Below are 14,606 nucleotides of genomic sequence, written 5' to 3' on the forward strand. Positions count from 1 at the left end.
AATCAAAGACCTTGCTATGGGGTGGGCCAAAATTTGTATATATGTGTATATATATAGTTTATTAACACTATTATAAAATTTGATATACAAAAATAATAATTTTTAAGTTAACTTTTTTTAAAAATGGATATAATGAGTTTTGATAGAGAACTGACCGTTCGTTGCAAAACAAGTAAAAATTCAAATGAAAATCATGATATGGTTTATTTTATCATAAACAATGAAAACATACTTTTATTGTTTAATATTTATTATTTATATGAAATAACAAGTAGTATATTTGTAATTTGTTCGCCAATAGAAGTTGGTACGTTAGTAAAATAAATGAAAAAAAAATTCTTACCTTTTGATTAACTCTTATTTTATGAGGAATATAATTTTTTTTCAATCATTAATTATCATATAATTGATCCATCCATTATTTTTACTATGTGTATTACAATGTTATAAAATATAAGAGTTATATTAAGTAATTCCAATTAATTTGGAAACTTAAAACTAATTAATAAAAAAAATCTCTATTGGGTTAAATCTGAACTTTTAACGGCTGAAAATAAATTAAATAACTTGAAATATAGATTATAAAAATAAAGGACAATATATATTTCTAATTTTTTTAAAAATCATATATTAATAATTATTTACATCCATATTTATAGAAAATAATAAATTATCACTTTTAAATTTATAGTTTCAAAAATACTTGTAATATTTTCAAATTTTACTTTCGATAATGACATGTATAAATACATTGATAAGAAAATTATTATAATAAAAAAAGATGTTACAAATTATCGCATATGTTTATAGCAATTTGCATGGATATCGAGAGATAGTTACTTTAGAATTTGCATATTAGAAATATCCTAGTACGGCGCAAGGGACCAACCACGCCCGCAATGCACTAGGCACATCGTGAATCCTAACACTACAATACATTACGGGGCATACATATTAATTTAAATTTAAAACTGTACCAATACAACTCATGAAGAGTCAGGGGTTCAGTACTTTGTAAACAGTTTTGTTACTAGACCAACGGTTGTGCTAGAAGGTGATTTGGTAAGAATCACGCTCGACTTTTACATTTTTTACCTTACTTAATGAGCCTGAGAGTAGCCTACAGAGCTGACTCACGGCTACAGAGAAACAGAAAAAAATTATTTGCCACAGCCGCATTCGAACCCGAATCTTAAGAGGAGCACAGTTGTGCATATTATTATAGACTAGAATATTTTATTTTATCACATCACTATGCAATGGTTGTCATTTTTGTTAAAAAAAAACTCTATCTTAAATAATGTTGCCATAAACTGGGTCGGTAAAAATAGTAAACTAAAATAGTTTAAGATAAAGAATAACATTATAGTATTTTATAAAAAAATTACTGTTAAACCTTAATACATTAATTGTGTATTAAATAGAACTGCTGATATTTTTATCGTACTTAAAAAATATTAGAGTATTACAAACAAAATAAAATGTGTAATACTTATAGTAATAATAATAAAGTAACTGGGTAATAATAATAATAAAGGATGCCTTTATTTGCATTCCTTTTTCTTCATTTGCTCTACTAACAGAACTTTTTCATATCTGTCAGACTAGCCGTGGAATTTTCAATTTCAGGATCTGGCATTACTTATTTCTGTCAATTTTAAATAGAAATTTGTTCAGAACGGACTACTGACCTTATTACAAAAATTAACTTAGTTTAGAATCCAGAAACGTTCAGAAAATAATGAAATGATAAAAATAAGATATTAGTTGAGATAAGTTTTCGTATTTATTCTGGATGAAGGACTCAAGAATATGTTTAGAAAAAATTATATATATGCTACATTCACACGTTCATTTCAGTTTTTTAATTAGGATCCTATAAAAAATATTTTCAGCAGCAACTAAGGAATTTTTTTTTATTGTTTTTAATCTGAAATCCTCAAGTTTCTTTACTGTATCACTAATAAAATCATATTTAAAGACTTTAATGTTCTATATAGAACCGATCTACCCTATCAATCCTTCCATTATAAACTCCTTAACCACCCGAACCCAATTGTTTATAATCTTGCATCCTGTTCAATTCCTGACAATGCACCAAAGCAGCTGAAAAGAAGATGACCTCAAGACCTTCGGATGTAGAATAGTTATTGAAGGGGTAATTTCTCTACAAGCCGGTATCACATCATTATAATCTAACATAAAATTAACAAGATATATTTTTACGTAAATACAGGAGAATGTGTCAGAAATAAATTTTTAAAAAATATCAAAGAAAAGGTAAACTTGAAATCTAATAATATTTGAACCGTGTAAGTACAAACGGGGATAAATCCGTTTTTTACCCCTTTAATAATTTTTACAACATTAAGGGTCCTCTTTAAGGTGTTACACAACTAAGACATAAATCCGTACAAAATCAATCAATAATCAAAACTTTTAAGAGGATAAATCTCCATACTAAAAATCCTCTAAATATTTTCCAAACGTTAATTTGCCACTAAAAGAACCTAGTTTTGGATTTAAAGTCACTAGTAGAAATGGGATTTTTAAGTTTTCATGTAATGCTTTCAACGACATCTACATGCATGTCTGTATAATGCCCAAAAATCATTTCGTTATATTTTTGATATCTTTAAACCAATTTTATTTTTAATATTTCACCATTATATACATAAGCTTTATAAGCTTATATACAAGAGCCGCGAAGAAAAGAAGTAGTTATTTGAACTCAATTTTTGATTACTTTATAGAAAACTATGTATAATCACTTGTCAAAATTGATTAGTCTGCCAAGTATAGGCAGAGAGAATAAAAAATGGCGACTGTTTCAAACCGTCAAAAGAAACAAAATTTTCATTCGGAACTCTATATCTTTAAAACTGACAACACTAGAAAACCTAAGAGGACATGATTTAAAGTAGAGTAAATTTCCTAAAATATGAGCTCTAATATAGCTATTTACGTTCAATAGTTTGCGAGATATAGCTTTTTAAATAAGAAAATCAGAGGATTGTGAATTTATTTTAAGAAATCGATATCTCAAAAACTATTCAAAGTATAGATGTCTATTAGAACTCAAATGAAAGTTAGTTTAATGTACTATAATGATGTTTATCTTCGTAGAAGCCTTCAAGTTTTTAACTTGCAGTTAAGTTGGAGTTTTTTTTTTTAACTGTGGAAGGATTGAAGTTGTCAATCCGCCAAGAGAGTAAAATAAAATATTACAAGGTGATGACTAAAAACTTTTATATGTGATAGAGAGATAAACATTATTAATTATCATCGTTTTTTCAAAGCTTCACAATATTTTACTAATATATTTTCGATATTTAAAAACTGCTCAACCTGGTCATAATTATTTCAAAAAAACCTTAATTATGCACATTTTTGGGTGCCCTGGAGAGTTTTGTTTTCAAATTTGGATTTATCCTTTTTTGCATCTATCTACACGCCCCATTTGCAAGAGCTTTTCCAAGCAGTTTCCACTGATCAGCTTCAGCGACCCTCCCTAAAATTAGACACCCTCCGAGGCGAAGATCAAACAGACGACCGCTGAGAAGAAGGGTATTAGACACAGGCGAAGTGGCGGGGCTCCTCGCTCCACCTGTCAAAGAAGGAGGTGTGAAGGCGCTGACCCGGCAGGCGTTAGTGACGAGCCGGTGGGCCGTGCCCGCAGGCGGCCATCATTAGCGGGGGCCCAGTGGGGCGGAACCTGTTAGCCCCTTAGCGGGGGGTATTTAATGTCTCAGCATCTACCGGGTCCGAGGGTCCACTGCCCGCTCCAAGAGGCCACATCAAAGCGGCCAAAGAGGTTTGCTATGGGAGAAAACTGTCCAAACTTGGATTCTTTAAAATCATCAGTATATTTTAGAAATTGGAACACAGAGAAGTAAATGAATAATTATCACAAATAATGAAAATTAAACGGGTCTAAACCAACCATTTGAATTTCTAATTTTGGCTGATCCTTATTTTAATCAAGCTAATGAATCGTTTTCTTAAATCACTCACAGATTTTTCTGTAAATTTTCACAATTTATTATGTGTGATTAAAGTTTCATAGAGTAAAATGACACAAGAAAATCTGTCAGAGCACCTAGTGTACTCAACCAATCAACTTTAAATATTTATTGTTTTAAGGACTTTACATACACTAAATGGTACAAATTGGAATCTACTAAGTCAATTTGAATTTGGGGATATAAGAGGATATATTTATACTTGTTTTTAATATGGTAAAAGTACACACGGATAATAAAATTTTCAAGTTACGTAAATGTGCAAACGAATTCACTTTCTCTGGAAATGAGAAAAATCTCAATTATTTATATCTATACACCTGTTCTTAATTAGGAAAATAAGTTTTTTGGCAAATTTTTTGAAAAAAATATATATAAAATTCATATGAATATAAAAAATATTAAAAAAATTGTTTATAATTTAAAAAAAAACCGTGCCCGTGTAGGCCTCATATTTCCGTGACAACGTATACTCTATGCTAATATTACATGATTTATAAGACGTTGTCACGTCAAAAATAAAAGTTTATATAAGTAAAATGTTTAAATGGTTACTATAGTTATCCAATAATGTTTTGTATTAAATGTAAACAAAACAATCTACTTCCGTTACGGGACACTTTTTCTAAAATTGCATCATGTTTAAATGGTTACTATAGTTATCCAATAATGTTTTGTATTAAATGTAAACAAAACAATCTACTTCCGTTACGGGACACTTTTTCTAACATTGCATCCCGCAAAATGATTTATAAGACGTTGTCACGTCAAAAAGTTTAATATAATAAAAAAATGATTTTTGAAAAATTGTTAATTATAGTTTAATTGTTCATCTTTGTGATAATAGAGGTTGGAGATAAGTGTTTAGAGTCTATATGGTTGTAATCATAATGAAAGATAACCTTCACGAAGGTAATTATTCTCCTAAAAATGTATAATTGTTAATAGTAAAAAAGTTTTTTTATGCATTAAATGACAATAATATTATTAAAAACTAGTAATAATGATAAAACAGGAGATAATTTTACGTTATATATAAAATATTTTTATCAGGTAAATAGTTTATTAATAGTTTTGATGTATATATGATATATTAGTAATGTTGTAAGCACATGTTATAAGTTTTGTTGAATTTGTTTTTATAGCAGCCTGAAGATGGGAGATATTCCCGAAACGTTGTTGTTGATGATATGAAATAAACTATTACAATTAAACAAGGAAGATTTATGTCATTCATCAAATTCAATTTAATTCCAGAAACTCTTCCAGTAAAAGATCATTAGGTTTAAGAAATCGTATTATCTGCGAGATTGCTTTGAAATTGAAAAATGAACTAATAAGGTACGTTAAAAAACTTAATATTCGGATTAAATACCACAAAACTGTAAATACCATTCTCCGACAAAAAAAAATCAAAATATTTCTCACTTCTCGCAGAAAAAAGAACCTTCAATATACACGTGTATACATGTTACCTTGTATACTTGTTATTTTGTACTAAGCATTTGTATGTATGCATTATATAAATTTAACAATAAAGGAGGTTACGAAAAAATAATACACGAGTATACTTTGGCCAAACCTAATTGTTGTGGTACCTTTTGGATTATGGGACTCATTCTGATGATGACAGTATAATATAGATTTGTTAAAATTACAGGTACTATAAATTTACTCAAATTCAATATAAACTATCAGAAGTACATTATCTCAATTCCAGATTAACCTAGTAATGCCCGATTTGTTATATTTAATATATCATAAATTATTTTAAATACTTTTGATGTTGATCGGTTTAGTGCACTAATTTACATGAATGATTTCTTTGATTTCCGTATCACAAAAGTGGAACTGTAACACATCATGAAGATGCGAAACATATGAACGCGATGGAAGAAAAGGGTGCACGTTTTCGATTTCAACATTCCAAATATCAGTAAAAATTTACAAACCAAATTTCACAAAATCCTTAATGTTGACTTCTTTGAAAAAAAAATGTTATTATTAATATTATAATTTTAAAATCAGGCTGTAGGAGAAGCATTGGATCATTGCATAAGCAACTGTGATAGAAGCGTCCCGAAAATATAATAGGTGATTTTCAACCTTTATCTGATGGGTAAGAAGTTTGGAATGAAAAGACGCATATCTGTTTTGGGCTAAATCTGCAACGAAAGGGGTGTTAAGGTCTTTGTGGATGAGTTTATTTGTAACGTAATAAGGAGCATCAAGGATTTTACGTAGTATTTTGGATTGTAAGTTTTGGATGCGGGAGAAATTGGATGGTTTGGTTGAGCTCCAGATCTCAATTCCATGTGTCCAAATTGGTCTGATTATCATAGTGTAAAATATTTTTTTGTAATGAATGGGAAGTTCATAGCGTTTTCAAGTAGGAGTTGTAGCAATCGAAATATACGAGCAGTTTCTTGTCGTTTCAGTCTTGTATGTGGATTCCAAGTAAGTCTCTTGTCAAGGTGGAGTTTTAAGTATCGAATCTGTTCGACAGGCGTTAGTGTTTAAATAGTTTTATTTAAAAAGGATACTGTAGGACAGGAGTGTAGAGGTTTACGACGGAGAGTAAAGGTGATCTGGTGGGATTTTTCATAGTTCATGGTTATTTTAAGCATTATTATTATTTTATTTCTCTTTATTATTAAAAAATTAATAAAAACTATTACGGTGTATAATAAAACAAAGAGAACTATTCATGTGTATAATAAAAAAGAAGAACTATTAAGGTATATAACAAAAAAAACACCATCCAACTCATATTGTATTTACCCCTAGCTAACTAGATACTGCAATCGACATACGATAAAAACATTTTTACATTTTAACTCTTAGTAAAAACCAATGGAACAAATACTTTTTAATGAAAACTATCAGTTTGATGATGGCATTGATGATAAAAATAGCTAACGAAAAAAAGAATCTTAAATAGTAGTAATTCAAGTCTGCATAAAGTTATTTTAAGTTTAGAGATAGTCATAGAGCATACATGCAACTTGAATTAACCATATTGACTCACCTTTATAAGCTTGGCCATAGCTTTGGTGCCGTGGTAGCATGGCGGAAGGCAGTCCTCCAGGTGACCCGCGGGCATGAAGGGGACCTGTGTGGATCTCGAGGGGTAGCACTTCCTGAGGAGTGAGTGTGCCCGTGGGGGCTGTGCCCCAGTGCCCCCTTCGGAGTCTTCGGCACCCTCGGCCTCCTCCACCAAGGGGCTCACGGGACGTGTTGCTCCGAAAGTGGGAACCGGCAGAAGGAAGCTCTCCTGTAAGATACAGATATATAGTAGAAAACGCATAAACATAACTTTTGCATATATAGTAATGTACCTTGGTTTTTCAAGGTTTTAACTGTTGTAACCATAGTGATGAGACACAGAGCTTCAAAGTTACTATTTCCTATTAAAACTCCTCTTTATGCAGAACTGTCACACTAGACCCTTCAATGTTTAAGCTCTTAGGTACCTTGATCAATAAAGCTGTTCAGCTTCTAAATAAATTTTCATGTCATGTCTAATATTTAAAAATAACAGTAAATATGGTGTTACAAAGGACCAAATATTCATGAATGAGGATATTCCCGGGAACAAAACACTCTTAAAACATAGTACACATTTTATTCATAGATCGGGCAAACTTTCTGATCCGAACATAATATCATCCAATAAATTCTGTCAATAACTTTTCTTTTAATATATATGTCCATCACTTCATAAAACTAAAACTTTAATAATAAATATCATTATAATTAAAAATACTTATATATAATACTGGATTATCATAAATCAAACTATTATCATTATCTTAAAAAAAAACATATTAAAAAATTATTACAGTTACAGTAACACTTTGAATAAACATAATTGAGTGAAGACCAAAAAATACACAAAATATTCACTAATTTTGTAATTAAAAATTAAATTTGTACAGCTACAAGCTATGAGGAATTAGGAGTGCGTACTCTGTAAGGAGTACTGTTACTCGGTTGTGCAAGGAGGTTCTTTGGTCAGAATCACGTTCGACCACTAGATTTTTATCCTATTAAGGGTACCCACTTTATATGGCTGGGTGGACCCTAGAAAGCTCCTGAACCCACAGAGCTGACTCACTACCGTGAAACTGAAAAAAAAATTATCTACCATACCCATATTCTAGCCTAGGTCTGTGGAGTTAGTAGCACAGTGCCTTACCAATGAGATACCCCCTCTCCAACTATTTTATTTATGCAGGATACAGAGGAATTTAGGAATCGTAAATAGAATGACTGAACTGCAGATGTAAGTTGCATATTCGAAAAGTAATATATTAATATTTGGAATATATCGAATGTGGGACAAATAATACCAAGATACTGATAAATAAAAATTTTTTTTTTACAATTGGACTTTTAGTGTAATATTTATTGAATTATAAATAATAAAATATTTCTTTTTTTTTTTTTTGCTTTCTCTCAATTATATTTATAAAACATATTAATATAATTCTAATAGCTTGAATTTTCTCACAATTGAATAATTAATTAATAGATGAATCAATATTAATTAAGAATGAATAATGAAAGAAATTAAGCTCTGTAATTAAGAGATAACATAGTTCTAACCTATTGAAGGTAGATTTTGTTGATAATAGTGGTAATAAGTTTAACTTGTAAGGAGAAAATGTTATGACATTAATATCAATGCATCCAAAGTACATGTTTTTGTAAATAGATATCTATTTTATAGAAATTTGAAAGGAAACTGTTATGATATTAATTTAATAAATATTTTAATTTAAAAAATTGTTAAGTTGGGGAATTTTAAAAAATATTTTATTGAATGTGACAAGCTGATTAGTAAGTTGAAAGAAATATTATTATTATATGTGAGTTGGTAATATGAAAATTTTAGGTTGTCTCCTTTATAATGGCCAGAGGGCCGAAACATCGGAGAGGTAATAATTTTTGTTGAGAGTAAAGGACCAAATGAATTCGTGTTTTTAACAAAATCTTGTTTAAAAAATTTAATTCTAGTATGTAATTTGTATGTATTTTTTTTTAATTGTTGACCGTATTTAATACATGATTTTAAGGATCAGACTTGAAAGTGGACAGTCAGTATTGTATAACTAAGGTGTGCTATACAATCTATAAATAAAATACGCATGTTTTAAGGATGTTTTGTTCTTGGGAAACGCTACATTCATGAATATATGACCGTCGGGAAGATAGTATGTAATATTTTTTTTATTAATTCTGGATATTTATTTTCTCATTCGATCATACTGATATTTATTTGGAAGCTAAACAGCTTCTTATAGCAAAAGTTGGCCATGTTGGCTTCTTATAGAAAACACAATTTCATCAGTGAACCAAGATTTTCAAAGGAGACCTTGCAATAATACAGCAATACAATAACATAATGTAGTGCAGATGTATCTATAAACATTATTTTACATGGAGATACGAAATTATAAAAAGATACGGGTTCAAAACGAATTAAGATTGGACAGAGGGAAAAACAAGGTCGCACATTTGCCAAGATGTTGAAAAAAAAAATGTTACTTTAATGTTTCAACAGTTATTTTGAGCCGTTTATAATCGTTTTTTTTCTGTTTTGATTTTAATTTTGACTTTACAATAGTTTTCATAAAAATTTGTAAGCAATAAACCTGTTTACAGAGACGTGCGTAATAAAAGTACGAGAGACCTAGACCTTGTTTTTGCTGGGGTTTTTGCCTTCTCTCCCTGAGGATAGGCCAGTCTAGGGCTGTCTTGCGCCAGCGAAACTCTATAACGAACAACCAAAGCGTTTGTTTGTCTTTTGGAACATCGCAAAGGCAATTACTCGATAGGTTCATTACGCGGCCCCATATTGTAAACATTGTTTCACAGACCATCCCACGCTTAGAATAGCCCAGGGCTTAGCTATTAACGGTATCAATTTGCAGCCGGCTTAAAATCGAGTAATAAAAACATTTTTTTCAATTTAAATGCCGGCAAATTTGAATTGTGATTTTCAATATCAAGTTAGCAGCACTAGATTCCTGATGGTTGGTCCAACGCCATATTTTACTTTTTATAAATTATTTAAAACACTATATCTCGAAATTAATACGGATAAAACAAAATATATGGTTAGCGGTAGAACCAGGAGCAATTTCAGTGATATAGATATAGGATGAAATACATTGGAAGATAGATTAAACGATAATTAGGAAAAACGAAATTGTTGGGGAAAAAAGTCGAGTTTAATTGCAGGAAATGATTGTTATTTTTAAATATAGAAATTGCTTAGTTCGCATATTCTGTTCAGAAACTTAAAAGTTACAATAAGAACAGCGACTTAAGGATTTGAAAATGATGTATTATATGAAATATTCATATCGAAAAATAAACCGGAGAATCCAGAAGGCTACGCAGCGCTCAATTGAGGGAACAGCACATGGTAAACATGATTGAGGTGAATAAGATGGGCGTGCAAAGTTGTAGGGCTTAGTAACAGAGTCCTAAAATAAGCACTGAACTCACAGATAATCATCCGAGTTGTAGACCAAAATCATTTATTTACAACTGTATAACATATATACAACAAGTAAATTTACTGTAGGTGAGATAGTGACATGATACAAACATGTGGAGAATCTGCTCATTTATAGAACTCCAATAACATTTCTAGAGGAGAAGATCCTGAGGCCATCTTCTTTTCAGACGCCTAGGAGAATCATTAGGTAATGAAGGAGAAGCCAGGTTAGAAACAAGTGAATTTGGGTGGTTGGAAAGTTTTCCATGGAAGAAATGGTATCTGGTTTTGGCCAAATCGGCAACATATGGGACATTGAGGTCATGATGGATGACTTGATTTGTGACAAAGGAGCGTTAAGGATTTTACGGAGGATTTTAGACTATAAGGATTGGTTTCGGGAGGAATTTGATGGTTTAGTGGATAAGCCTTATAATATTCATGTAGATCAGTATTTTGTAATGGATTGGCAATTTAAGCCGTTTGTCTAGTAAATATTGTAATAGTCGAAATCGGCGAAAAGTTTCCTATTCTTTTTAGTCTTGTATGAGGATTCCATGTCAGTCGTTTGTCGAGATGTAGTCCTAAGTAACGAATCTGTTCGGCAGGAGGTTATTGTTTTACGACGAAGGGTAAATGTGACTTGGTGGGATTTATAGACCGAAACGTAGATGAGAAAATTGTGTTAAGACTGATTTAGTAGATTTGGATTCGGAGGGCTGACACTGGATAGATATTTGTGAGAACGATTGATGGTATCGGCATCGTACCTTCGGGTTTGCTAAGACTTTATTATTGTTAAAACAATCATTTTCGAAAGACGCTCCTATTTAAAATAGTACCATTTTTTTTTCATTTAGATGCAGGAGGCTGACGAGAGGGCAAAACTAAAATTCGGATACATCACCCTAAATACTTATAGAATCGAGAAGAAAATTGCTATGTTTTATTTTTCTTAAAACATACTTTTAAAGCTAGGATAACTGGACTGACATAGACTACATCTGTTAAGTTATCCGTGACGTTCCAAACGAACAACAGAGCGGTATTCACTCGAACCTGAAATAATAACTCGATATGCATTAACCGTTGAATAAATACCGCAACTTGAAGAGGCCACTGACTTTTTCAAAGAAATAACAAACAGTCCCAAGGGTCGCGAGTAGTCTCCGACCATCTCAATTTATCAGAGCTAGAGAAATATTAATTCAGAATGCTCAGGGGAATAACTTAATTCAGGATTAATGTGAGACTGTATAATAAATAAAGAACACTAGATAGTGGCAATAACTGGAGGGGGGTGAGGATTTCATTCTGAGATCGTTGGTGGAATAGTAATATTCTCTGTTAGAAAATACACGTAAAGATAATTATGTCTCAGTGTTAAGGGACAAATTTATTCAATTTATCCCTCTTTAAAAAAATTTAATGTGATATTTCTATGAGCTTTTATTTCTAGGGAAAAATAATTTAGTTATTTATTGAAACTGCCTAGTGAACTAATGAAGGCATGTGGTGAAATTTGAGTTTCTAAAATACCTTTTGGTTAATAATATTTGGGAAATGGAGGCGATGCCTGAGGAATGGGAAGGAGTCTCTACTTATTCTTGTCCGGATTGTAATAACTATCGAGGAATCTCACTCTTTCCTTTATGTTATAAAATATTTACCCTAATCTTAACTAGACCAATGTAGTTTTAGATGAAATCGTTCAACAGCAAATTATTGATACATTTTTTTTTCATTAAAGCAAATCTTGAAGAAAAAGTTGGAATATAACGGGGTAGTTCATCAGCTTTCTATAGAGTTTCAAAAGACATACTCGCGAATTACATATGGAGTGAATAGAGGGTTATATCAAAAAACGTTTAATGAAGTTCCACTTCCAGTTGCCGACAGTTAAAGAAGCAGTGACAACCTGGAAAACCCAACCTCAACCCGAAGACTGAAGCCCAGACTGCTGCAGAACATTCTTTTATAAATTTTTAATAAATATAAAATTAATTCATAGTCACACTACCTCTATTTACTACTCCTACTTCGAGGAGGTGTATTGCATTGACACCGACGGATCCGTAAGATATTCAGATATTGTTGGAGACACTGCTCTAGGATCCGACTGTAAAATTTGAAATTAATGACCTCGAACAGGAAGGTGGAGTGGAAAGGGGAAAAAAGAAAATATATGAAAAATGCCTCCCTTTCATTAAGGAATAATTCCGTGAGACCTTCGGAGAGAGAGAGAGTTCACCGTAAGAAGCCTCTGGTTTGGATCTCGCGGAACAATACCAGATAGAACAAGGAGCCTTCTTAGAAGGCCTAGGTGTTAGCATCGGGGATATTGCGATCTTAGCAGAAAATATTATTTTGGACTCCCAGGGGATCATACACAATCACCTGCATGGGAATTAGCTCGGAGATTATCCATTCTTTTATTTATTTGTTTTAATATGTGGATCTGTCGATTTGTGTGTTTTGACTTATTTATTCATTAAATTATTTTATTTTATTAGTATTATTATTTTTATTTATTTATTATTATTATAAAACTTATTAACCATTCAAGTGCTTCTTGTAACCGGCCTTTTATTATATTTTACTTTGAATCTATATGTTAGTCTTATTCTCGTAAAATGTATCTATTTGTTTGTTTTTGGTAAACTGATCTACAGCTGTGACTATAAATGTTGGTCTGATCGCACATTGCCGTATAATAGTGAATTTGTTTAGCGGGTCACTGAAGAGGATCTAGGAGGGTGAATTCCGTAGAGCGAATTTGTTGATCGGGTGAATTAAAAAATTATGAAATAGTGAAAATTAAAAAGCAAAAATGGGAAAGAAAAAATGAGTGAATTGAAATATTTGTATTTGGCGAATAGACCGGAATTGATTGTAAAAGGAAAGTGTAGGGAAAAAAATTGTTTTCTTTATATCTTATTATACCATGTAATTATATGTCCGATTACTGATTGATAAGTATGCTGTGTGAATTTGCAATCTGCAAGTATTTCTCTCTCTGTGTGTATTCATTTTATTTATTGATTATTATTATTTTTATTTATTTTTTTTTATCTTTTCTTCTTTCTTCCCTTTTTCAAATTAACTTGTTTCTTTTTACTGTTACAAGGTGGTTGTTTGTTTTAATTAAGTGTACCAATATTATTATTTTTTGTTATTAATTTTACTATCCTCTTTTATTAAGAAGCATTATTCTTATCTATTTATTTTATTATTATTTTTTTCTTTTAATAAGAACATTGTATATAGTTAGGGGTGTCATTTGTATGACTATACCCCCTCATAATCAACTGCTAAAAATATATATATAATATGAGTTATATCAACCATGTAAGGCCCATTAGGCCGATCTGGTATAAAATAAAATCAAAAAAAGACTTACGATTCTATTTACCACAAGAAGCAGTATAATATTCTGATTGAACAGGAATACCAAACAATTTTGTAAATCTCGTACGGATGAGTATGGCCGAAACGTTTAATAAGGTACGAATCGGTAATTATAATTGTGATAAATTCGAGGTCCGGTCGGGTTTTAAACAACGAGATTATTTATCACCTATCTTATTTAATCTAGTAGTAGAATAAGTCATTAAAAGTGTAATGAATACCGAGAAGGGTTTAACTTAGGGTGGTAAAATACCGGTGCTTGGGTATACTGATAATGTAGTATTATTGGGTGGGGACAAAGTGATATGTATGAGAGGTACCAGCTGGAGTTTTTTAACTTAAAATAATTCCTTTTGTCGGCATGCAAAAAGTACCGCCGGACCTAGGCAAGAAATGTACAAAGACATATAGATAACAGAGGGTAGGTACCCTCTGGGAACCATTAACCGTCTAGGCAGAGCCATTAGCGCACACGGGACTAGTTTAGACATTAGAAAGTACAAAGAAATAGCCGCCGTAATGGATAACAAATAAACACCCCTTATCTCAAACGGGCCTCTCTAAAAACCTCTGGGCCCCATTAACCGTCTAGGCAGAGCCATTATCGTGCGCCAGTTTAGACATTAGAAAGTACAAAGAAATAGCCGCCGTAATGGATAACAAATAAA

General features: G+C 31.4%; 1 protein-coding gene across 1 annotated transcript in view; it reads right to left on the reverse strand.

Moving 5' to 3' along the window:
- Positions 1–14,606, reverse strand: part of LOC106679946 (uncharacterized) — a gene marked incomplete at its 5' end in the record, with an annotated part of 308,178 nt that overhangs the window by 266,324 nt on the left and 27,248 nt on the right. Inside the window, 1 exon segment of the mRNA XM_067051769.1 lies at positions 7,051–7,296. Within this exon segment, the coding sequence (XP_066907870.1) occupies positions 7,051–7,296 (246 nt within the window).

The sequence above is a fragment of the Halyomorpha halys genome, unplaced genomic scaffold (assembly GCF_000696795.3).
Source record: "Halyomorpha halys isolate HHAL.00 unplaced genomic scaffold, Hhal_1.1 Scaffold235.1, whole genome shotgun sequence".
NCBI classification, from domain to species: Eukaryota; Metazoa; Arthropoda; class Insecta; order Hemiptera; family Pentatomidae; genus Halyomorpha; species Halyomorpha halys.